Genomic DNA, 24,856 nt, shown 5'->3' with positions numbered 1-24,856 from the left:
TATACACCCTACTGATCATTCAGTTGAAGTTTGGTTGAATTTGGTTGAGTAGTTTTAGAGGAGAAGATTTTTAAAGTTAGCAAATATGATGAACAAATTGTGAAAAAGTCATTAAAGGACAATAACCCCTTAAGGGGTCAATTGACAATTTTGGTCATATTAACTTATTTGTAGATCTTGCTTTGCTGATCATTTTTGCTGTTTACAGTTTATCTTTATCTATAATAATATTCAAGATAATGACCAAAAAATGCAAAATTTCCTTAAAATTACCAATTAAGTGGCAGCAACCCAACAATGGGTTGTTTGACTTATCTGAAAATTTCAGGGCTGATAGATCTTGACCTTATGAACATTTTTACTCCTTGTCAGATTTGCTCTAAATGCTTTGGTTTTTGAGATATAAGCCAAAAACTGCATTTGACCCCTATGTTCTATTTTTAGCAATGTCGACCATGTTTGTTGATAGATCAAAACTTCGGACAGACGACGCCAAGTGATTGCATAAAAAACTAATGTCCAAATGTATATACAAAAAGATGTGGTATGATTGCAAATGAGGCAACTGTTTACAAGAAGCCAAATGACAGGGAAATTAAGAGCTATAGGTCACTGTTCGACCTTCAATAATGAGCAATAATAGCCTTGTGTAGAAATTTTTAATATAATCCACAGGTACTACTACAATGTTAAATGTATAACATTATGAAAATAACAGTTCATTTTATGGAAGAAATACTTTCTTTTTTGTAAAGCCTTTAAAATGAGAATATTTTAATATTGTCAAATACTATAAAATCTGTTGCAATCTTTTAATAAGTTTTAAGATATTGTTATAAGATCAGACACAATTCTTCCTTTTCATTATATAATTCTTTTAACAAATATGACAGTAAATTAATGGAAAGTTTCAAGTTAGAAAAAATTTCTGTGATATACGATTGAAATGGATTATAGAAAAAAAGAAACAAAGATTATAAAGTCAACATCTTGTTACATAAATAATGTGTTTATGATCTTAAACGAATTGTTCAAAGAAATATCGATGCATTGAAAGCATTGACTTGAGTATTGAAAGAAGGAATAAATGGATTTATTTATATGATTTGATGAGAAATTCTAATTCATATTGCACCTAAAATAAAGATCTAATCTTTGACATTTATAATTAAGTAACTGTACAAAATAATATACTCTTTTGAAATGAATGACACACATTAAAAGGAGAACTAAATTATAACACTGTTCTGAAAATCTGAGAAGGTGAAAGAAAGTCTATAAAAAAAATATATCACTTTTTAAAAAAAAACCTTGAAAGAAAAGTTTTCATAAATAATAATCTAAAATCAAATAATAACCTGTATTAAATTTATGAGAATCATTATTCTATATATCTATACCTGTATAATTTTGTAACAAAATGTTTTTTTAAATAATAATAAAAACATTTTTTTAGGTCTAAATGTTCTTTAAGTTGCATTTAAAATCATAAGACCATTTTACACATAATCACCTATTTATGTATCCCTTTGCAATAACATACATGGAGAACTGAAAAGTTTATAAGAATAAGAACATATCGTGTCAGTCCTACTACTTTACATTATAAATAACGTAACAAAAAATAGTGAAAGTCATTTTAAGTTTCAGACTTTATGAAACAAGTCTGATCCTGGTATATGATGAAAATCTAAATGATGCTCCACATATTCATTCCATTGATCATAGCAATAAAATTATTTTTTTTATCACAGATAATATGGACGGAATGCATATACATACAATCTGACAAAAAACATACAAAATTTTGTTTTTGTTTGAAATAAATATAACATTTATACAATATCACAGTTAAATATATGTCAAATAGCACTGGAATTGTTATTTGTGGCACATGACAGAGAGATTGTCTCCCTTTGAGATCATTTTCTTCTTCCTTTTCTAAAGCTACGATCTGTGTGTACTACTCCACCACCATCATCTTCATATCCCAGAAGTCTTCTTAATTTGACAATTTCCTGTTTATATCTAAAAAAATTAATTAAATCAAATGAAGAATAGAATATTTTGTCTTGAAAATCATGATAATGATTTTACTAAATAACAACTAGTCCAGTCCAGTAGTAAGAAAACATGTAACACAATATTTTAGTGTTGGCATACCAAATAGATTCAATGGTCTGTAAAAATAACTTTTCATAAATATCAATGACTTATCATAAATACGCTCATTAAGAAAACTTTACATTAAAACCACTTCACATTTAAACAATTATAAATTTCAATTAAAGAGGGCATGTATTCAGGATAGGACCTTGTATACCGCAGCCAGGGGCAGATCCAGCCATTTTAAAAAGGGGTGTTCACAACCCAGGACATACGGGGGTTCCAACTATATGTCCCCATTCAAATGCATTGATCATCCAAAAAAGGGAGGTCTAACCCGGGAACCCTCCCCCTGGATACGGCACTGCTGCAGCCCACAGAGATGCATGAATGATAATCTGACTGTGTATACAGAAAATGAAAATAGAAAATATAAGCAACAGGATAATTTCATTAAACATACATATTAATACAGATCCCTTCTGAACAAAACCATCTTTTATTAACAGAAAAGATAACTAACCAATTACATGCAGTACCCAAAGGTTGTAGACTCACACTTGTAGTGTCATTGTTCAAATCAAATTGAATTGTCACAACACCTAAATGTCATAATTTTTGATTATTCATGTAGTGCCTTAGGTTTGCACACAAGATAATCAAATAAGAACATGTCAAAAAATTTGTTTTACTATCATTAAAATAATTAATGACATTTGAGCAAAAAAGTGTTTAAACTCAATTGTATATATCAGAACTGTCAAAAGTAAATATTGCCAAAATTGAAATACATAAACACATTCTTTTTTTTAATCTAGAGGACTTCTTAAATAAGGAAATTGCAGAATTAAAAACCTATACTATAGTATTAGATATGAGCTTTTTTATTCATTTTGAAAGGCCACACACAAAAGGTAAATATTTTACAGGTTATTAAGGTGAGTATATACCTAATAAGATGATGATCTATATACCTAATAAGATGGTGATCTATATACTTAATAAGATGGTGATCTATATACCTAATAAGATGGTGAGTATATACCTAATAAGATGGTGATCTATATACCTAATAAGATGGTGATCTATATACCTAATAAGATGGTGAGTATATACCTAATAAGATGGTGATCTATATACCTAATAAGATGGTGATCTATATACCTAATAAGATGGTGATCTATATACCTAATAAGATGGTGAGTATATACCTAATAAGATGGTGAGTATATACCTAATAAGATGGTGATCTATATACCTAATAAGATGGTGATCTATATACCTAATAAGGTGGTGAGTATATACCTAATAAGATGGTGATCTATATACCTAATAAGATGGTGATCTATATACCTAATAAGATGGTGATCTATATACCTAATAAGATGGTGAGTATATACCTAATAAGATGGTGATATATATACCTAATAAGATGGTGAGTATATACCTAATAAGATGATGATCTATATACCTAATAAGATGGTGATCTATATACCTAATAAGATGGTGAGTATATACCTAATAAGATGGTGATCTACATACCTAATAAGATGGAGATCTTTATACCTAATAAGATGGTGATCTATATACCTAATAAGATGGTGATCTATATACCTAATAAGATAACGAGTATATACCTAATAAGATAACAAGTATATACCTAATAAGCTGGTGATCTATATACCTAATAAGATGGTGAGTATATACCTAATAAGATGGTGATCTATATATTCTTGGCTTTCTTTAAGCTGTTCCTTCAACATAGAATTCTCACTGAGCAGTTTGGCTCTTTCATCCTCTAGCTGTTGTTGAGTGTTCAGTGTGTACTCACGTAACTGTTTACGTAGAGCTGCCCACGTCTCTGCTGGTTTCTCTCCAGGCCTATTAAAATGTTTCATCAATTGTTAATGAACCTTCAAATGATTATAAATATGACTGATTACCTTTAATAAATAATGAAAAGGTTGTAAGTAGTATACTTATTCCCATATTGGTAATTTCTTAGAAATTATGACCAAACTGGTATTTGAAACGGTCATATTCTCTCTGACAAGGAAATAGTACTTCAATAACAGAATCAATTCATGTCATTAAGGCTTTAATTTCATCACGAAAGACTTACCTCTGGAGTCTACACAAAATGTACTTCACCTTTTCTTTTCTTGACTAATATGGTAATTTTGACAGATAAGACATTCAAATTGAACAAATGACAAAGAGTAAAGCCAGAATACATAATTTAAGAATGTAAACAAATTTTTAATTTAGTTATATGATTTACTTTAATCTGCTTTTGACAGGAGTAAGATTTCTGTTGCAGCCATTATAATATAACAGATAATCTATAAGTATCGTTAATTTCCCTTGTGGGACCATAATACTTGATTTTATTTTATTTTATTTATCAGTTTTGAATAAGTATATATTCTTATAAGCTATATCAGCAGCATAAGTTTTGAATGTTTTGTAAGAAGTGCATATTTATTGTTGATGCTATCACAGAAACTTATTAGATGCAGGACACCACCTATATTATTCTTTATTTAATAGATTTAAAACTAATTATATATCATTACCTGATTTTGTAGTCATCTGTGTCACCCTTTACACCATACTGAAACAAATGTAATCTTTATCAATATTAAATATTATATGGAGAGCTTCAGTCATTGCAACTCATTGTGTAATTCTATTCCTTTAATTTTCATGCTATTTTCACATTTTCTGACCAGTGTGTGAAAAATATTTCTAATCTCTAGTGAAAAAATTGTTCTCAGCAAATGATTGGTTGAAATTTAACTGTGACGTCAAATTTTCTTGTTTTCTTTTGGATTTTCTTATTGTGACTTCATGAAAAAAGACAACCATGCCTGATGACGTCACATCAAAAGTACACAACTTTCGTCAAATCTTTGAAAAGGAAGGATAAAAATCATTAGAGAAACAGATTCCACCACTGTAACTCGTGTATTACTATATTTCTCAACTCTCGACAGTTAAATTTTAATTATTTAAAATGTTTGGCAAGCCTTAAATATTAAAATTGAACTGTCTTGAGTGGAGAAATATTGTAATACACTTGTTGCAGTTGTGGAATTTATATGATACATAATCCTTTCCTAGCTTCACTAGATTTTAGTTATGAGAATAATTTCACCTACTCAAATCTTTCAGAAACAAGTTAGTAAGAAAAAAGACACATATATTGAAAAATGAGAGGAAAAAGTATGTAAATAGCTACACTGAGAAGGAAAAAAGTCTTTCTTCTTTTAGAATCTTGTTAACCTATTTTTATGGATGAAGTTGATATACAATATGGTCACTTAAGGTAGCACAATACAAAGATTTTTTTACTTCCAATCACTAACCTACTGTAACTTTCTTATGAATGCATAGAAAATAATAAAAGAGGTATATATAGATAGATAAAAAATTAATCTTTTAAATGAATACAATATTTTTATTATGCAATTATTATGTAATCAATTATTATGTAATTAGTGGCAAAATCTGGGTAAGTTCACTTGAATGAATTTAGCTCTATCATCTCTTTAACTATACAGAAAATTTCAGCGAAATCTTAAACAACACATCATGGGCTTCAAAAGGGTGTCTCAGATTGTCTCTATGGTATTTCATTCTTTCAAAAATGGGTACCAATTTTTGTGGACTGAGGAAAACTGGTATTTTTGTGGATAATAGATTTAGAGGTTTTGCCAAAGTCTGCATACATATATATATAGAAAAGCTGTAATTCTATGTAAATGAGAATTCATGGTTCCAGGTTAAACATGAAATCCACTAAAATTGGTATCCAACGAATAATTATTAATCCACAGTAATTAATTTAATAAAACATTTCAATTAGTTAATGAAATTTATGTTCAGGTCTGCAAAACAGACCTTTAAAAGACAATATTTTCATTTGGTAGAAAAAACAAATAAGAAAAGGGCAGGATAAGATAACCCTCAATAATAACACTGTTAAGAAGGATCGAGGACCTGCATATTGCAGGCTATTCCCATAATACAAGTTTTATAACTTACATGAACCTTAGAATAACAACTGGATGATTCTATACATGGCATGCTATTTATGAGGTACCAATATTTAAATTATGAGGTTTTAATATGTATCTTGATAATTCATATTAAAATCTGTCAAGACTGATAAATATGGCAGTTGCTACTCTGAACAATGTCATTTGATTGATATATAATACCTTTTTTTTTTTCAATTTTTGGACAAAAAATGGTTTGGTATAATCTCTATTTGATCCATAATCAAAATAAAGAAATACTTACTCTCATTTTCATATTATCCAGTGTTTTCCTAAGTTCATTATTAGTCGTTTTCAGTCGAGTTATCTCCCTTAGATTGGCAGAATCTATCTCTGATTCATTAAGTTTAAGCTCTGTTTCATCTGGTCCCATGTCTATATCATCTATTCCTCTCTGTTCACTCAGGAGTCGTAAATTCCTGTTATAAATATATGCAAAATACATTACAAAGTAGAAATAATCTATCAAAGTGTGAACTTTCTATAGTTTATGTTAAAGCCACATGATACTTCAAATCTTAAAAAAAGTTAAATAAGTTTTATATACTTGATTGGTTTAGTTTTACTATAAAACATGTGTACATGTACTTTCTTTTAAAAAAGAAAAAAATCTTTATCTTATCAAAATGGGATATGCTATTGAATTATTGCCTTCCCATGGTCTAGTTTGCTATAGATTTTCCTTATGCATCTACCTTAACCACTTTACCAATCATAAGAAAATTCAACAATTGCAATGTGCAAGTGCCATTGGAAAAAAAACTGTGAAGAAAGAAATGGTACACACACAGTTGCTAGATATCTATCACAAAACATTTACATTTTGAGCATTATTTAAATCTTTACCTGTAATGTATTAATAATTCCTCATATTTGTGTAACAAAGCTTTCTTGTTTTCTCTGTACTGCTGAGCTGCCATACTCAGTTGTTCTTCTCTTTCTTTGTGGGATTTAGATATATCTTTCAGCATATTATCGACATATTCCCTCATGTGAACAGACTGTCGTGGATCTGGTCCTGATCCTTTGTCTACATATTCCTAAATATTGTAATTTTGACATGATCACTAAATAACAATTTGTGGAACAAAATTTTGTTAAACTATAAATGATTTATGAACATGTATGAATTAACCATTATCATGTTCTCTTTACAGATCCAAGCAGAAATCTTCTGAGGCAAATGGTTGTATTTAAAGTTATTATTTTTTATATTCCTGAATAATTTGACTTGTCATATGGTGTGGGTGTTGAAGAGTATTTAGTCTTATGTATGTCAACTTTAGTAAGTTAAGTTGTTTAGTACTCGACTTTTCAACATATATCCATATCAGCTGATCCATATGTCCTTTCATTCATATTCCAAATAGTGATTTTAATCTACAAATCATAGATATGAGATATATGTACTAAATTACTTACATTACAATTTCATCATAAAATTAAATTGCCATGTGATTATGGACTTTCTGATTAGATTTTCCTCTTAGTTCAGTATTTTTGTGATTTTGCATTTTATAACAAGCTAATATATAAAGCCTTAATACATTTCTGAAAGTAAAAGTTGCATGCAACCTATGCACAAAATACTTATTTTCTTATACTCACAGCAATATCCTCCACATATTTGATGAGCCTTGCCCTGTAATCTTCTCCTATGTCTTTTACTTTGTGATGCATTCTGTTGTTGGACACTTCTAATTGTTCCTTCTCACCTCTTGCAATTATAAGGGCCTATATGGGGGAAAAAATCTCAATAAATCAAATGTATCAAGTCAGTAAAATTGTTAGTTCATCACTAATTGTACTGAACAGAAATAATTTAAGATTGTAATTTCAAAGACGATCTCACATCAAGCTTCTGTTATTTGAACTTTGATGCAGGTATTTATCAGAGAAGTCTGAAAATGAAAATAAAATCAGAATAATTGACCATTATTGAATTCTTTCCTTTTTAATAAAACAAGTTGTAAGTTTAGATATTAAAGTCACAATAGAATAAAAAGTAATGAAGTCTGATCTGATTCGCCTGGATGTTGACATACTCACTTCACTACATTGAACTCAACTGTTAGCATAGAACTGAGAATGGAATTATGGAATGTAAGAGACAATAACCTGACCAAAGAGCCAAAAAAAGTCCACACCCAACAATGGGTCTTTCATGCAGCGAAAAAATCCTAGACTAGGAGATTTAATTGTATGAAATTATCTTCCTTTAATTGTTTTAAATATAAAATTTTTAAACTATCAACCACACAATAAGCGCCTATGTCATATAATGTCTTGCTATGTTGTAAGATGTTCCCAATATCTTTACAATTTCCTTTCTAAATGCAAGCAAATATCTTACAGCATTTAATTCAGCAATTCTTCTTTGTCTATCTCTGGCCAAGTTTCTTGATTCCTGTATTTCCTTTTGCATCAATGTTCTGAAACATAGAACAGCATAAGGTTTACCTAGTTGTGTCATAAAGGTGAAATTGTTTATGCAGAGCTGAAATCTGATGATGTGTTTATCCACATTAGGATATATATTATATGTCTTCCACTTACTAGTAAGATAAATGAAAATAATTCTTTTTTTTTAGTGAATGTGCAATTTAACTTACTTTATAGAGTGGGGTGCTCATTTTCACCATATCTTTCCATGTTTTCTTCAGTTTATGTTCAGGTCTTTATGTTTTTGAAGTATACTGATATTTCTTTATGAAGATAACTTCAAATGCAAAATATTCTTAGCTTGAAAACGTGTTTGTTTTGGGTAAAATCATCTGAAATGTTGGATTAAAGGGAGTTTGAAATTTCCTAATTTTTTGTCAACAGGGGACATATATTCGCCGTTTTCACATATCTATTTAAAACCAAATTACTGCAGCTTTAATCAATATTTATCATATAAATTTCATTATAGACAAATAGCAGACATTTGAAAGGTGTAAAAAACTGAAATTTAGGGCAATCAGTAAAAGAATTACTAAGGAATGCTTCTTTGAAATCGTTTTTGTCATTCAGGAAAGGTTGAAAATCGTTGTCCATTTTTCGGTCCTTTGCCGTAAGAGCAGAAATTTAGTCTGATTTTCAAAAATAATCATATTTGTTATAAAAATATAATTTAACGGCATATCTCTTCCATTTCAACCATCCTTTGAACTTTTTACACCTCAAAATCATAAAACTGCGAAATTGTGTCCACGGCGAATATGAGCGCCACACTCTATTAAGAAAATTCTGACTTCAATATGATTCTGAAAGAAACCCTGATAGTAGAATATATATGTATCTGTAGGAAGAATTCTACTTGCTAATTACTTTTGTAAACTTACACTCTACTCTCCAGCCTTTGTTGTTCGTCACCATATTCTCTTTTAAGCTTGTCCATATCTTTCTCATATCTTTTTCTATTTGTAAACAGCTAAAATTATATAGTCAAATATACAGTCAAATGAAATCCCATAACTGTGTAAACAGAATCTAAAACAATCTTTGTTTAGCAAGATAATGATTTGCATTGATTAACATGTAACTTCAAACTAAACGTTTTTGCTCATTTCAAAAACTTTAAATTATAATCACCATCCATCATTTATATACTGTAGAAAAAGAGTGATTAAAATGTTATGATTTTTCAATTTTGATTTCATAGGATTTAATTTTTATATTTTCCAATGTGAAAGAAATATCTTAAATGCAATGTTAGGTCTCCAAAGGAGAGTTGTTTCATTTGCAATTAAATTACATCTTCTTAGTTAAGACACAAGTGTTTGTGTTCTTAAATCATTGTATCATTTAAATAAACTTACAGTATTTTCTACATCTTTTCTGTTTTCTTGTGATCCTAATATTTCATCAGCCTTAAAGTAAATGAACATCTTCTAGTTTGTAAAACAATACGATGAAAGATTTTTTTTATTGGAACCTTTCATCAGGCATGTGGTTGAATGGATGCTTTAAATTACTACATACTTGAGAACTACTGACAAACTAGCGGCTTACTAGACATTCCTAATTTCAGTTCTAAAATCTTTTCAATCAATGGCTATATCTTGACGAAACATCCCTAAGCATAATTTATCTATTTAAAGGAAACATTACACAATGTATCCCCTTTGAAAGACTAACAATTAGATCAATAAAAAATACTATTACAAGTTTGAACATCATAGTAAAATGCCTTTTACAACCAGAAAAAAAATATACTCATAACCATTTTTACTTACCTTGATCCTTCCAGAAGAGTTCTTGATGACTATAGCTTTGACTCTGCTTATTTCAGCATCAGGATCACCCAGACCATGGTCACTGTCTGATAAAGCTTGAACTTGTTTCATTAATGTCGCTTTAGCATTCACCAAGTTCAATAACTCAATGCTCAATTCCTCATTACGTTTAGACTGAAATTAATATGATAATCATAATTACATTTTCTAACAAAAATTTGAATGGCCAAGTTGCATAGAATGTTGTTTCCACAATGGAGAATGATGTATAATGAACAATGAACAATTAAATATATTGAACTATAAAATGTAAAAAAAAATAGGAGAGAGAATTTTTAATAAACGTCATAATTAAAGATATACAACTTGATAGGTTAGTAATCCATCCACATCCACTTGTATTTTTGTCCATTTGATGAGTTAAGCCTCTATTTTTATAGTTTGTTCTTATGTGATACTATTATACCACTGTCCCAGGTTAAGGGAGGGTTGGGATCCCGCTAACATGTTTAACACCACCACATTCTGTTTGTATGTACCTGTCCCGAGTCAGGAGCCTGTAATTCAGTGGTTGTCTTGTTTTTTGTTCACTTTTTACATAAATTACGCCGTTAGTTTTCTCGTTTGAATTGTTTTACATTGTCATTTTGGGGGCCTCTTATAGCTGACTATGTGGTATGGGCTTTGCTTATTGTTGAAGACTGTACGGTGACCTATAGTTGTTAATTTCTGTGTTATTTTTGTTTCTTGCAGAGAATTGTCTCATTGGCAATCATACCACATCTTCTTTTTTTATATTCTGTAAAGTTTCAAAGATTTGGGTTGAACCTGCAGGAGGTGTAATGTTGATCACACATTTTTTTCTAATTCTTAAACTTTTTTTATGAAAAAGGACAAAGGTATCAATTTAAAAAAAAATAGGATACATTCTTCAAACAATTCTATAATTCAAGGTGAACTTATTTGAACACTCAATCTGTGAAATGGATCTGGGTTTAAAACTGTAAGGAGAGTTGACTTTACAAAGTTCATTTTGTAGATGCTTTTTTTGTAAATCTAGCTGAAAAAATTATGAAGTTCCCAATTTTGAAAATAAATGGGGAAAAAATGCAAAAACATTTGTATAATAGTAGTGCACAACTTCAAAATATGGGCAACTATTTGTGAAGTTTGTAGGATCTGGGTTTTACATTGAAGTCTTTTTAATTTACCTCTTTTTCACTTTCTCTAACAAGAGCAAGATAGTTTGTTTTCAGGACAACATATTCATCAGCCAGATCTTTTCTATCCTTTTCCATTTCACTGAGCCTCTCTTTGGCATTTCTAGCTGACCTAGTAAATTTATCTCTTTCTGCTTCAGCTTCCATCAAACTGTTCTCCAACATCAATATCTGTCAACATAAACATACATGTGTTTGATCACATTTCTAAATCAACCATTTCTTAAGAAGTTTTTACAAACAATTAAAAATTTAGAGATGGCCACATGGATTTGATGGTTATATCTTGAAAAAATTAAAACAACACATTGAAAATTTCATGTGTCTGAAGCACTTTTGAATTTACCTTCATATGGAACGCTGAAAGCCAAATATTTGAAAGCCAATGATGTATAAGAACCTATAAGCAGTTGAAGAGCCATATAACCAAAAAAAGACCTTGAAAATAGAAAAATCCATCTGAGGTCCATCTAAAGGTCAACTTTGTATGTTAGAGCATCAAATTTGTCTAATAAGGATTATTTAACTGACCTTGTTTGTAAGTTCAAACTTGGTAGCCTCAGCTTCCTCTCTGATCTTGTTATTTTCTATCTGCATCTCTACCAATGACTGGGATACCTGCAATACACATCGATTGTAAAACACAATGAATAAAATCACATTGTTCAAACATATATCAATATTGATAATTAAAACATTATTTATTTGTTAATTTGGTCTATGCCATGTTTGACTCTCACTTCAGATTAAAACAAGATCAAATTCATTGTTTTAACTATAAGTGTTGCTCAAGAAGAGTATTACCCCATTAAGATAGAAAGGTTGCTTTTAATATTGAATGGAAGTTTAATTAAGACTAAGATTGCACATTTTTTAAGGTTACAGGTCATTGGTCAAGTCATGTTTGTCAACAACCCAAAATTATTTGGTCAAAATTTGGTATTTGATATTTGTGAACCCTTTTCAATATTATTTTTGTTTATATTTTGTATGCATTAATATCTTAAGTTACTCAGCTGCACCATGATCTTTTAATAAGCATCTAACTGTATTTTTTTCAAATTGAACAATTTTAGAAAAGCGATACAATAAAAACATGAAACGAATATTTACCTTTAGTTTTTCCTCTTCAGTCATGAGAAGTTGTTGAGAGAGATCTGTTTTAGTACTAGCCATGTTACCAAACCTAGATTGCAACTGGTCTACTTTACTTCTCAACCTTTCATTATCATCCTTGAGTTTTAACTAAAAATTAAAATTTTTTTATCAAACTTATATATGCAAAAAATTAAAATGAATAAATCTAAAATCTATGCAGTAAACATCCAAAGGAAAATAGAAGTTTTTTTTTGCATCATAGTAGGTCCAAACCATTGTAACATTTGAAGACCTTATCAGATTTGTAAACAAAGCAGATTGTACAATTTAGTTCACAAGTTGGAATTTTTAATTGAAAAACAACTTAGTAACACTTACCCGATATCCATACATTATGAATTATTATTCTGGTATTTGGTCACATCTTGTTGGAATAAATTTTAACCTTTGAATTTTTGTGTTGTTGAGTTATCTGTTTCACTAATGTATACCCTAAATATCCTGTAATTCATATTTTTGTATAAACTTCACAGTAATTTATTGCATAATTTGCCAATCAAACACTTTTGCTCATGTATTTTGAATAACTCTATCAAGTTCACTGTATACCATTCAAGTATAAACATCTAATTTATCTTCATCCATGCTATCTATGGAACAACATTTTTCACCTTTACTACTTTACTATGAGCTTGCTTAAGTTTTTAAACAATTTTTTTTTTATCTTAAAAGTCTGGCATTATACGGTAACTATTATAAATTATAGCTTGTTTGTGACAAAACTACACATTCACATGTACTATATATATACTGCACTAGCTTGATTTCTAAAGATAGTCTTGATAAGACTTAACATACCACCTGTGGAGAATTTAATGGAATCTGAAACATGCATTTAACTATCAACAATAATAAGGTTTAAAGTACATGTATAACTAATCTATATGTACCTAAAGATAGAAAATAAAACTAGTACAATGTAATTTTTTCAAGTGAGTTCAAAAGTGAGTTTATTCCACAGTATACACACAACCTTACAGCAATCCTAACCATTTCAACAGATGAAGCAATTGATAACAACTACACACAATTATGACTTTTGCATGATCTTTTCAATACAAAGGGGGATAAATCTGAAGAGCAGAAGTCTTTCACAAATATAGTTAACACTGATATTGAAAGCTAGCCAAAAAGATGTACCACTCAAAGGACACGATGTCAAAAAGATATTGTAACTACCACAGCAGAGTTTGAACTTACAATTTTAGTGTTGAAAGACTTTTTCTAACTACTAAGACTACTTGACCACAGTAGCCCCAACACAGGAAGAGTGCTTCATGTTAATCTATTTGTTGGCCAAAAATATTTGAATGACAACTAGGGTCTATTTATAGTTTAGCCAAAATGCCCTTGAATTCTTCCTATTTTTGCTAAAACTGTCTAATCTTCTGATCTTATCTCTAAAATGATGCCACAGAGAAGTTAATTCATTGTGCCTTTGAAAAGAATAGTATATTTTATTGAAGAAAAAAAATGTGATTTATAAAGGTCTTACAAATTGTGAAATTTTAATTTCTGTTTTCATATCAATGTGAAAACTTTGGTCAAAGATACATTTATGTTGAAATGATAATTCAAATGTAAAATTAAAAAAAGCTAAATAATTCTTTAAAAGCCACAAATGCAATGCAAACAAAAAGCAAAGCAAAAGATAAACGATGAGGCTCCAATCTCAACCTTTTATATTGATATCTAACTATTATAACTGTTTTTGAAGAGGATAACAGGGCATTTCTTATTGGATGACATTTATTTTTGTTTTGCAATTGTAGTTTGAACAAAAATTAGGGTCAACAAGCCTAATTTTCCCTTTTTTTATATCTAGATTGCCACTATCATGTGTATACCTATTTAAAAAAAAACTACCTGTAATAAAATAAGCATAAAGCATGAAATGAAAGAATCAATTTCATTCTATTACAATTTTCCTTTAAATTCATACCTCTAAACATTTGCAAAAGGCAGCAATGTTGATTTGATTCAACAAAAAGGTTTTAGAAACCAACCATTTAACAATTATAATTTGGCTTTGTTTATCAAATAGACAAGAGCATCATGTCAGAATCAGAGCTAAATTTACAGGAGTCTCTCTTTTTTTTTGCTTCATTATAACAATCTTAACAAAATTGTATGATGACAAGGAAATTGATAACAATATTTTATTTTATGCTGTAAGTCTTTCATTTCTTACGAAGTGTTAAAGTGTCCTGTAGACACAAGAATGATTTGTATAAAACTTGAGCCTCAAAATAAAGTTTTCAAAGATGAATCAAACATGTTAAATTAGTGAGTACACAAAGTTTCCTACATTTTCTGTTTCTAACTGCCTGATGGTCTCCTTTATGTCATTAAGATTGGAGACTTTGGTGTCCATTGTTGAAGGTCCTACACCACTCTGTTGTTGTAACTCTAATATCCTGGCCCGGTACTGGGTTATCAAATTCTGCAAAGTCAAAATGTCTGCTTAGCTATTTTGTTAATAAATAATGTAAAAAATAAACGAAACATCTATATATTCTAGCAGAGGATAGTTGTTATCAAATGCCAATTTACTTAGGGACAAACTTGACCAATCTCTATTTCAAACTGAGTACCGAGTAAAGTTTATTGACTGATGCCCCAGGAGTTCACCTACTGTTTTCAGTGTAGAGAAATGTTGCACCATTAGGACTGTATTCATATAATATCATTAATTTATCTCAAAATTTTTAAGAACATTATTTGCACAGTCATTTCTCTAATTTTTGCGCTATTTTCACATTTCTTGATTGGTGTGAGAAAAATATTTTTCCTCACTAGTGAAAAATATTTTTCGGCAAATGATTGGTCGAAATTTAATTGTGATGTTAAATTTTCTTAGTTTCTATTGAATTTTCCTACTGTAATGTCATGAAAAAAGGCAAGCATGCCTGATGACATCACATAAAAAAGTACACAAATGTCTTCAAATCTTTGAAAAAGAAGGATAAAAATCATTAGAGAAACAGATTCAACCACTATAACTTGTGTATTATGATATTTCTCCACTCTCGGCAGTTAAATTTTAAAACTATTCAAAAATCTTGGCAACCTCGAGCTTTTAATATTAAAATTTAACTGTCTCGAGTGGAGAAATATTGTTACACACTTGTTGCAGTTGTGGAATCTATATAAAAATAATACTGCTTAATTCATATCAACATGACAAATCACTTACTTCTTATGAAGACCCAGAAATTATCAAATTAAGCACTTAACCAATGTATACCTAAATTAAATTAAAATTTACCTGTGCATATAAATCATTTACAATTGGAAAGTTCTTAACTTGTCCAACTCTAGTTGCAAATGTGAGTATTGGAGACAATGTATTGGGATCTGATTGAGGTTTCAGACACAACAAAGCTGTTGTTTTACAATTTCCACCTAATTCTTCCTTCAGTAAATGGGTTAACTTGGAATCTCTGTAAATAAAAGGTATAAAAAATTGAAATTTTATTTTGTTTTTCACAAGACAAGTATTTGACAAATTTTATAAATTACAAATGTTATTGTCGACAGGATTAAAGTACCTTACATCATGTTTATTCTTTTCAATACTGATTTATTACTAAGGTGGTTTTTTTTCAAGTTGCAATGCTTTGGATCTTGGTCCAGACCCAGTAATCAATTTCCTATATGTAGCAATTTATTTTCTAAAGTTGTATTTATGTAGAGGAATTTTAGTTGAAGACAATATATGTAAATTCTGTGCATTTTTCTCACTTTTACAATTCCCAATTGCCTAGCTATTTTTTTTCTCAGTGTTACTTTTAATAATCTTGTAATACATGTGCATCAATATTTATACAGCTTTAATCATATTTCCGGCACTGGTCCCTTCAATTTAAAATTTGCTTGAGTGAGACAGCTAACTTTGGTAGACTTTAACTTAGACTAAGGTACTAGTGTTCTATCCAAGCAATTTGGTTTCACCTCCTGATATTTCTTAAAGGAGCTGTTCACAAAATTAGAACAAGCTATTTTCTCAACATATGTACTCTGATGTGACCACAAATGACATCAAACAGGAAAAATAAACCTGAACAGGATGGAGGTTGTGACAAAATAAATATTGCTCCTCTATTGTCAAAGGCGGAAAAATAAAATGCAAAGTATTTGCACCATATTATATAAAAAAAAAATTGAAAGTTCTGTTTAAAAACCTGGATAAGAAAGCTGAAGTTACTACATGAACCTGTAATTATCATAGAATGAATTAACTGCTCTTTTAAACAAAAAATACAACTTAAACTTACCTGTAACTGATAACTCTATCAGGAAATGGGTTGCTGGCTAAGGACGTTATTACAGAATTGAATGCTATAAGTCCTTTACTTAAAGTGGAAGTTTCTCTCTGTCTAAGGTATGATGGATTATCAGATAACTTTTCTAGACCAGGGATCTCTACTATAGTAAACCGAGATTTACTGCTGTTTCTATCATTTCCAACTTCCTACAACATATAACACATGCATTTTAATAAGTTAACTTTTAATTCTATTCAATTTTCATTTAATTCCTGTAATAAGTTACCGTTTCAAGTAAACAGCTGAAAAGTTATTTATTCACATATTTATATAGAAATCCTGCTAATGAAAGCAAACATGAATTAAATAATTACTGTATTCAATATCTAGTGATTAATTTTATAATAACTTTTTTTTAAGTAGAAAACTTTTTATTTTTTATGAAATATAATATTGGTAATTTTAAAACATGACAATGCAGTGAATTTTCCAGTGATCAAGTTTTTCTGTAGATCTGTTTTTTAAATTCTAAATAAATCAATTTTTTGCAAGAGTCCATGGACACAGATGATGTGACTAAGACTGTTTCCATATAATGATATTATAAAGGGACATAACTCAAGAATGGTAAAAAAATCATTCAAAATCAGAGTTTTTAGGTAATTCAGAAATTTTTCCATTTAAAAAGGGGCATAACCATAGACAGGTATAAGTGACACCACCAATATTCAAACTTGGTCTGTTTTTTGTGATAACAATCATTGAGTATTAGTTTCATAACATTTGGTTGAGGCAAACTTAAATTAATGAACAGAAACCAATTCTGAGACATACGAACATATTTTAAAGAACAAAGGTATAATGTAATGCCTCCTTGACTACAGTAGTGGCATAAAACATGAAAAGTATTTTAACTTTTCATCAGGATATTGTTCAATTAATATGGAGATTAAACACAGCATTTATATTTAATGATATACATTTTCACATGTGTATAATTATTCTCACTTTCAAAGCATCATGTAAAAAGTACAATGCTTATATAAATAAGAAGATGTGGTATGATAGCCAATGAGACAACTATCCACAAAAGACCAAAATGACACAAACACTAACAACTATATGTCACTGTACAGTCAACAATGAGCAAAGCCCATACCGCATAGTCAGCTATAAAAGGCCTTGATAAGACAATGTAAAACAATTCAAATGAGAAAACTAACGCTCTGATATCATCGTCACATGAAAATATTTTTCATGTATTCAAGCGATATCTTCTTATTGATATTATTTTTTCACATTACTATATATATTTTGGAAAGTATGCATGGTGTAATCAACATTTTAACAAGAAGAAAAGAAGAAATAAACAAACAGAACATAGACTAAAATCATACCTCTGAATCATGATCAACTTCTGCAATAATATCCTACCACAAACACATTGAAAATAGTTTATGAAGAATTCATATAAATTATCCAGTGTATTTAAATGTTAAAGTCAAATCTTTTATCAATTGAAATTAAACCAAATCGCTTATTGAATGATTCTGTCTATCATGAAAAATACAATTAAAAACCATATTGTACTATCACAAAGGGTCAAAATTTTCAATTTAAGGACAAAAATATTATCATTACCTTTTATTTGACAGGTAAAAATCACCAAAAGGCCATGATACTTTGTAAACAAAGTTTGATTCGGACAGACAGTATCAATGTATAAGATAAGGTGTAATATTTACCTTTAGAATATTTATGTAACTTAGGTGAACAAGTTTGACATTTTATTAAAGAATTTCTTTGATAAAGAGAAAAATGAATGATGATGAATAACAAAGAGATTTCAAAGGGTTTCTTTAGTGGTATTCATTCTATATAGTTTACTTTCCCTACATTTAAATAAGCATGCATGTTTAAATAACATCCATTTCTAAGTGAAAACCAATCATGTGTACAAGCATTCAATATAACCAGTCAATACCAATAGAAATATATACTAAATAAATTTTATTGATTTTTCATGCTGCATGTATATAGAAATACAAACAGAAAGTTTCTAGTGGAGATAAGTTACAAGCATTTATATATTCATGTTATCTTAATCTAGTATACTGACTTGTTTGAAAAATCTATCTTTGTTGTGCTTTTTGTTTGTAATTTAGAGATTTTAAAATTGATTGAAACACATTTAAAAAGGATAAACACCCCCTCCCCCCTCCCAAATTTTTAAATTGATTACAACAAATTAACAATAAGCTAAAAAAAATCCTGACCCAGATAAAAGAAAAGAATTAACCCAAAAATCAAAACCCCACCCCAACGACCTCCAGACCTTTAAATTAATTCCTATGTATACAAGCATGTTTTACATTTTGTAACACATTTTTCAAATAGAGACTATTCTGATAAGAAGAAGTAAACTATTGAAATAAATGTGAATGTGAGTGATCCCACAAAAGGACACCTGTATCACAATACAACTAATATAAGTATAGTGAAGAAAATAACTATGATTATCTCCCTTTCAACATGTATGGCTAAATAAAGCAAACAAGAATAACCGAAATCCAAGGGCACATTAAAATGTCCATGTATGTTATTCAAACTTTAAAGGTTTAATCTGGAACATATATATGTACCTGGTTTAACAAGTGAAACTGCTAGTTACTGCTCACTGATGATACCCCCCCCCCCCCCTTACCCCCCACGCATCATACTGTATAGCTGACGTGTATAAATCCTGAAACCCAATTTCAGAAATCTTTGTAGTGTAGTTCCTGATGTAGTGATGAAAATTTTCACCTTGGCTATCATGTGTAAAATCATACAAGTGTTTAGTAAACAGGAAGTTGTTGAGTGATGAATATGAAAATGCATCAAACGGTATAGCTGATTTGTATAAATCTTGAAACCCAATTTCAGAAATCCTTGTATTGAAGTTCCTGAGAAAAATGTGACGAAAATTTTCAACTTGGCTATCATGTGTAAAATCATACAAGTGTTCAGTAAACAGGAAGTTGTAGAGTGATGAATCTGAAAACAGATCACACAGTATTGTAGACTTATTTAAACCCTGAATCTAAATTTCAGAAATCCTTGTATTGTAGTTCCTGAGAAAAATGGGACATAAAATATTCATGGGACAGACTGACTGACAGAGGTAAAATATTGTACATTTCCCTTAAAAATGACCTTGTGATGAATTTAAAAAGCAACCTTGAGACTTGAGAGGGTACCCTGTGGGAGCCTCATACCAATTTTTCTAAATAACATTGACTTTTTATTACTTATAATTCTCTTTAAACAGACCTTATTACAAACTTTAGAATGTATTAAACTATGCAAATGTTTCAAAGTCAAAGAACCATGACTGAGGGGGTAAGTTCAGAATATCTCCATGGAAATGTGGTGTGCAAGTACAACTGCATACCAAATATCATTGACTTATCATTAGTTATTCATCTAAGTCTAACTTAGTCACACATGTGTACATTATTGATCTTGCAGCATCTGTTATGGAGGTGAGACAAAAACTAAATGATCTTTTGGTCAAATATTTGGCTATGGTTTTTAATACACAACAATTATATTAAACATAGACCCTTAAGAACATTATCTTACACTATAACTGATAAAGTTCATTTTATATATTTTTTACTGGAAACATTTAAAAAAAAAAAATCTTTAAAAGAACAAATAATTTTTTTTAGAGACATAATATAATGATCGCAACGTTTCATTATTATAGTGAATTATATGTTGATTAAAGTGAAAGTAATAAGTGAAAACTATAGAAGTTATAGTAAAAGGAGAAGAAAATTTGTGTAGCACATGACTCCTGAATCCCAAACATTAACAATTACAAAATAGTACACATATTAGTGATCTTGGGACAATTATATACATAGTCGAAACATTGACAACAGAACATGAAGGGTAGATGTATGCTCTGTGACACATCTTACATTATATAAATCAAAGTGACTGCAGTTAAAAACCTTATTGTATCAGTACCTTGAAATCTTACTGATATTACACTTACCATGGAGAGGTCAATGTAAATAATAGTAGCAGAGTTAGCTGATGCAGGTCCAAAGTCATTCATTTCCTGGGTCCTACGAGACATACCCTGACGGTACTTAGCATTGCCATCATTGGAATCTCTCAGTGGAACCTCACTTCCATTCTGTAACAGCAACAATTTATATAGTTATCTTTTCTTAAACAATAATTTTTAAAACATGGTTTTAATATTTTTATACAAACTTTTATTAAGAACATAAATAACTACATATACATCTAATTCTTTTTTTCAGTTTTTCGGCATAGATCAAACTTAAGAATATGCTTGGAACATTGAAATAAGACAAATAGAAAAATTGTCAAATATTATTTTTCATTTAAATCCAAAGTAGTAAAAGAATGCATTAACAAATTAGAAATATCTACCTTGACATACACTCCTCTATTTGCTGATTCTGCCAGATCACAATAAGAAGCACCTCCACCTGGAACTTGTAATAAATCCTTTACAAGTTCATTATAGACCTCATACATCTGTAGGGTAACAGTTGGATTCTGTCGTCTCACTCTGGTGTCCATCATATACTGATCTAAAAAATATACATACAAGTACACTAGCTATAAGTAGTCCTGAATATAAATGAAATACTTGCTACTCGATTTTAGAACAAGCTATAATCAATAGCTATATGCATATCAGATTGCCATTTCAATATCAGTTGAGGTGGAAGAAGGACTAGTACACTTGCTATATGTAGATGATCATTATCATTTTTGTACCCAAAACCTCATGTTTTAACTCCATTGTAACTCTGTACATGGGGTTATAGTGAGTCCGTTATACCCTATAGTACAGTTATGACTTACCATCCTGTAGTTTGGAGAAGAGGTAATCTAAGACCATAGGTACAATGCCAGTCTTTGATGATCCTTCTCCTGTTAGAGTGTAGGACTTCCCTGATTCTGTCTCTCCTATCACCAGCAGACAAACATTAAATCTTGACATATGCATGTGCAGCAATGAGTCTTCTATAGTATTCTTAAAAATACCATAATTATCTGTGTCCTTTCTATGGAGTGTAGCGAAACTGAAACAGGACATATTAATATTTATCTTTGATGCACTATTAAGTAGTATGATATCAATTTAAAAGAATTTTATGATATAAAGTATCCAAAACAAATGTACAGTAAACAAGTATTTTTGTAAAAATGTTCAGACCTACAGCCAATTCACAATCCAGAGGACTAGACTAGGTATATGTAGTTGGTTGTGATTTCAAAATTAAGACATGTTCCTTCAAACTATGATAGTTAAGAGTTAAATACAAATCAAATAACCATAACAGTGTTAAGTGTGAGATTAATATATTTGAATATGATTCATCTTGATATGTTAATTTTATAAAACTGTCAAAATAGTACTTTGAATAAAAAAAACTCACTTTATAAATGGTCCTTTACTTTGTGCAGCTACCCTGTGGCCTTCAATAACGAGGTTTTCAGGTCCTTCGGCTCTTATAGGTGGCCTGATACGACCAATTACTTCCACATTCATTTTTACTTATTCTTATCCTAAGGCGGTAGAGAAAACAGAATCTAACATAACATAAGAAAAATTAAGGTCATCAATATTTACACGTAAATACAACATGAGAATATACATGATATAAAATGGAACATGAAAGATGTGAGATACAGACCACTGAGTTTTCATTTTTTTAATATTGGCAGCCAACATTGAACATTTAAGTTACAAACAAGGCATTGAGCAAACAAGAAATTATCCAATACAATAGTGTTTTTTTTTTAACCGTATGCAAACATTTCTGTTGCAAGTTCATGTTCCATGCAGTATACCCTGCTAAAAGTAATCATAAGAATATTTTGAACCAACCTGTTATTCCACTAAAAAATAAACTGAATGGCCATACATGTACATCAAAAACACAATTTTAATGTGCACTGTAGCAATTTATTTAGTACATGTTACGATGTAAGAGGTGACATTGTGAAGTTACAATGTACATAGTGATTTTTTAAAATTGCTGAAAATTTTATTTATACCAGTGAAGTTTTTAATTGGGTCCAATGTTAACCATTCATGTACATTTAATATGAAAAAATAACAAGATTTATTGTTGATTGCTTATTGTCCAGTGGCAAATATTTCATGCATAGTTCAGGACGACAATTTAACAAGAAACATAGATACATTTTTTTGTACTTCAGTCAAAAATATAAAAAAAACAAGCATTCTGATCTATTAAAAATCCTGATGGAAGTATATTTAGAAAGAAACATTTTTTAATTTGTAATTAGAGCTGAAACACTATATGTACAATTCATAAGACATATATAAAAGCAATCAGTTTTTTTCTTTGCAGATTACACGTCAAAATATTTAAGAAAAGTTTGAAGATAATTGTAGTGAAATACAATGTAGCTTTTGAAGTTCTTATCTTTTAAGATCATACAAATATGTCACAACATTATTTTACTACTATTAAGAAAGCTGCAGATAGCTCATAATATGGAATTGTTATTTATACATAATGATGGGTTTTTTTCACTACCAACTATAAAGTTCTGATTGTTTGGTGTGAATGACAGTTCAGTTAATTTTCATATGAAACATTTTTTCTGCTGTGTTCTGTGGTAAAAAGACGCTCCGCTCCGTTCACCAACAAAGGTACTAACTTGTAACTTGTTTCGGATACAAATTTTAAATTATTTATAGTGCAAAAACTTCTCAAGAAACTGAATAGCAATAACTGTTTGCACTTTTCAACATTTCCCCCAAATAATATTAGTATGCAAAAATAAAAAAAAAAGTATATGTACGTGATCCCATTTGTGTGAATGGTTCCAACATGCACCTGTTGGAAAAGTTGAATGATGTAAACTATCTTTTAAATATTACTGGGTCATTTTAATCATATCTTCGATTATTTGATTACAAAATATGTAATTGGCATACGATATAAACTCTTACGTTCATTCATTTATCAATAACTTAGATAGACTGAACAGCAACAAAACTATTTCTTTTTCGCCACTGTTGTTGTTTACCTTGGATTCCTACCTCTAACTGTAGAGAGTTTCTGTGCCGAATACGCTGGGTTACACTAAAGACCTGAAAGTGGACCTGAAAAGACCTGAAAATATACAACTAAAATTATTGAAATTGCAATAACTTTTTTATTATTGGATGGAATTTCTTCAAGTTGGAATTTTATTAATTGTCAATATCCACATTTCATTAAAATTTAAAAAACAAAATTTTGATGCCAAAAGTTGGACCTGAAGGGAGAAATGAAAAGACCTGAAGGGACCTGAAAATCTATGTTCGGACTAATTCTAACTTCAATAACTTTTTTAATATTGAATGGTTATCTTTCAACTTTAGATTTTGTGAAACTAAAAATTCAGTATAATGATAAAATTAAAAAAAAAAGATATGAAAAATATCGTTGGGGTGTGAAAACTCGGACCTGAACGGAAAAATTAAATAACATAAATTTGCTTGAAAAGACTGTGGTCAAATTTATTCAAAATCTTTAACTGTTTTCAATCAATCTCCTTGAAGTATGAATTTTGTTATAGGAAAGATATAATTTATCATTAAAATGATAAAGAATTTTATCGAAAATATAATGGTTGAGCTACAAAATTCGGACCTTGTCGGGGAAATAAAAGACATGAATAACAGGATCATAGGGGTAGATGTATTTAAACTCGCACAGCATTGTCTTTTCTATTTGTTTTAATTTTAGACCAGTGTCCATTGAAGAGAA

The 24,856-nt window shown here is 29.7% G+C and overlaps 1 protein-coding gene across 2 annotated transcripts; it reads right to left on the bottom strand.

The window, feature by feature from the left end:
• Positions 1-644: 644 nt before the first annotated feature.
• Positions 645-24,151, bottom strand: LOC134685012 (coiled-coil domain-containing protein 78-like). Of its 2 annotated transcripts, XM_063544348.1 has the most exons (22): positions 24,055-24,151; positions 22,505-22,634; positions 21,927-22,147; positions 21,486-21,649; positions 21,079-21,222; positions 17,043-17,239; positions 16,034-16,208; positions 15,074-15,208; positions 13,564-13,587; positions 12,721-12,852; positions 12,139-12,225; positions 11,599-11,778; positions 10,388-10,561; positions 9,971-10,021; positions 9,494-9,582; positions 8,521-8,599; positions 7,776-7,901; positions 7,014-7,207; positions 6,412-6,586; positions 4,683-4,720; positions 3,814-3,987; positions 645-2,028 (listed from the first exon to the last, which is right to left on the bottom strand). In XM_063544348.1, the coding sequence occupies exons 2-22, from the start codon at positions 22,615-22,617 to the stop codon at positions 1,923-1,925; spliced, it is 2,778 nt and encodes a 925-aa protein (XP_063400418.1). In that variant the 5' UTR covers positions 22,618-22,634; positions 24,055-24,151; the 3' UTR covers positions 645-1,922. The 2 variants fall into 2 exon arrangements, with proteins under 2 accessions (XP_063400418.1, XP_063400428.1); XM_063544358.1 differs by lacking the exon at positions 13,564-13,587.
• Between the last annotated feature and the right edge of the window lie 705 nt (positions 24,152-24,856).

This window comes from Mytilus trossulus, chromosome 1, assembly GCF_036588685.1.
Source record: "Mytilus trossulus isolate FHL-02 chromosome 1, PNRI_Mtr1.1.1.hap1, whole genome shotgun sequence".
NCBI classification, from domain to species: Eukaryota; Metazoa; Mollusca; class Bivalvia; order Mytilida; family Mytilidae; genus Mytilus; species Mytilus trossulus.
This window is presented reverse-complemented; position numbering and strand designations above follow the sequence as displayed.

Coding starts and splice junctions, on each gene's coding strand:
- LOC134685012 (XM_063544348.1), bottom strand. CDS start 22,617: ATGAATGTGGAAGTAATTGGTCGTATCAGGCCACCTATAAGAGCCGAA. Junction 21,223..21,485: donor ATAGAGGAGTGTATGTCAAG/GTAGATATTTCT, acceptor TTGCTGTTACAG/AATGGAAGTGAGGTTCCACT. Junction 12,853..13,563: donor CATTAAATTCTCCACAGGTG/GTATGTTAAGTC, acceptor TTTAATTTTTAG/TTAAAACTCAAGGATGATAA.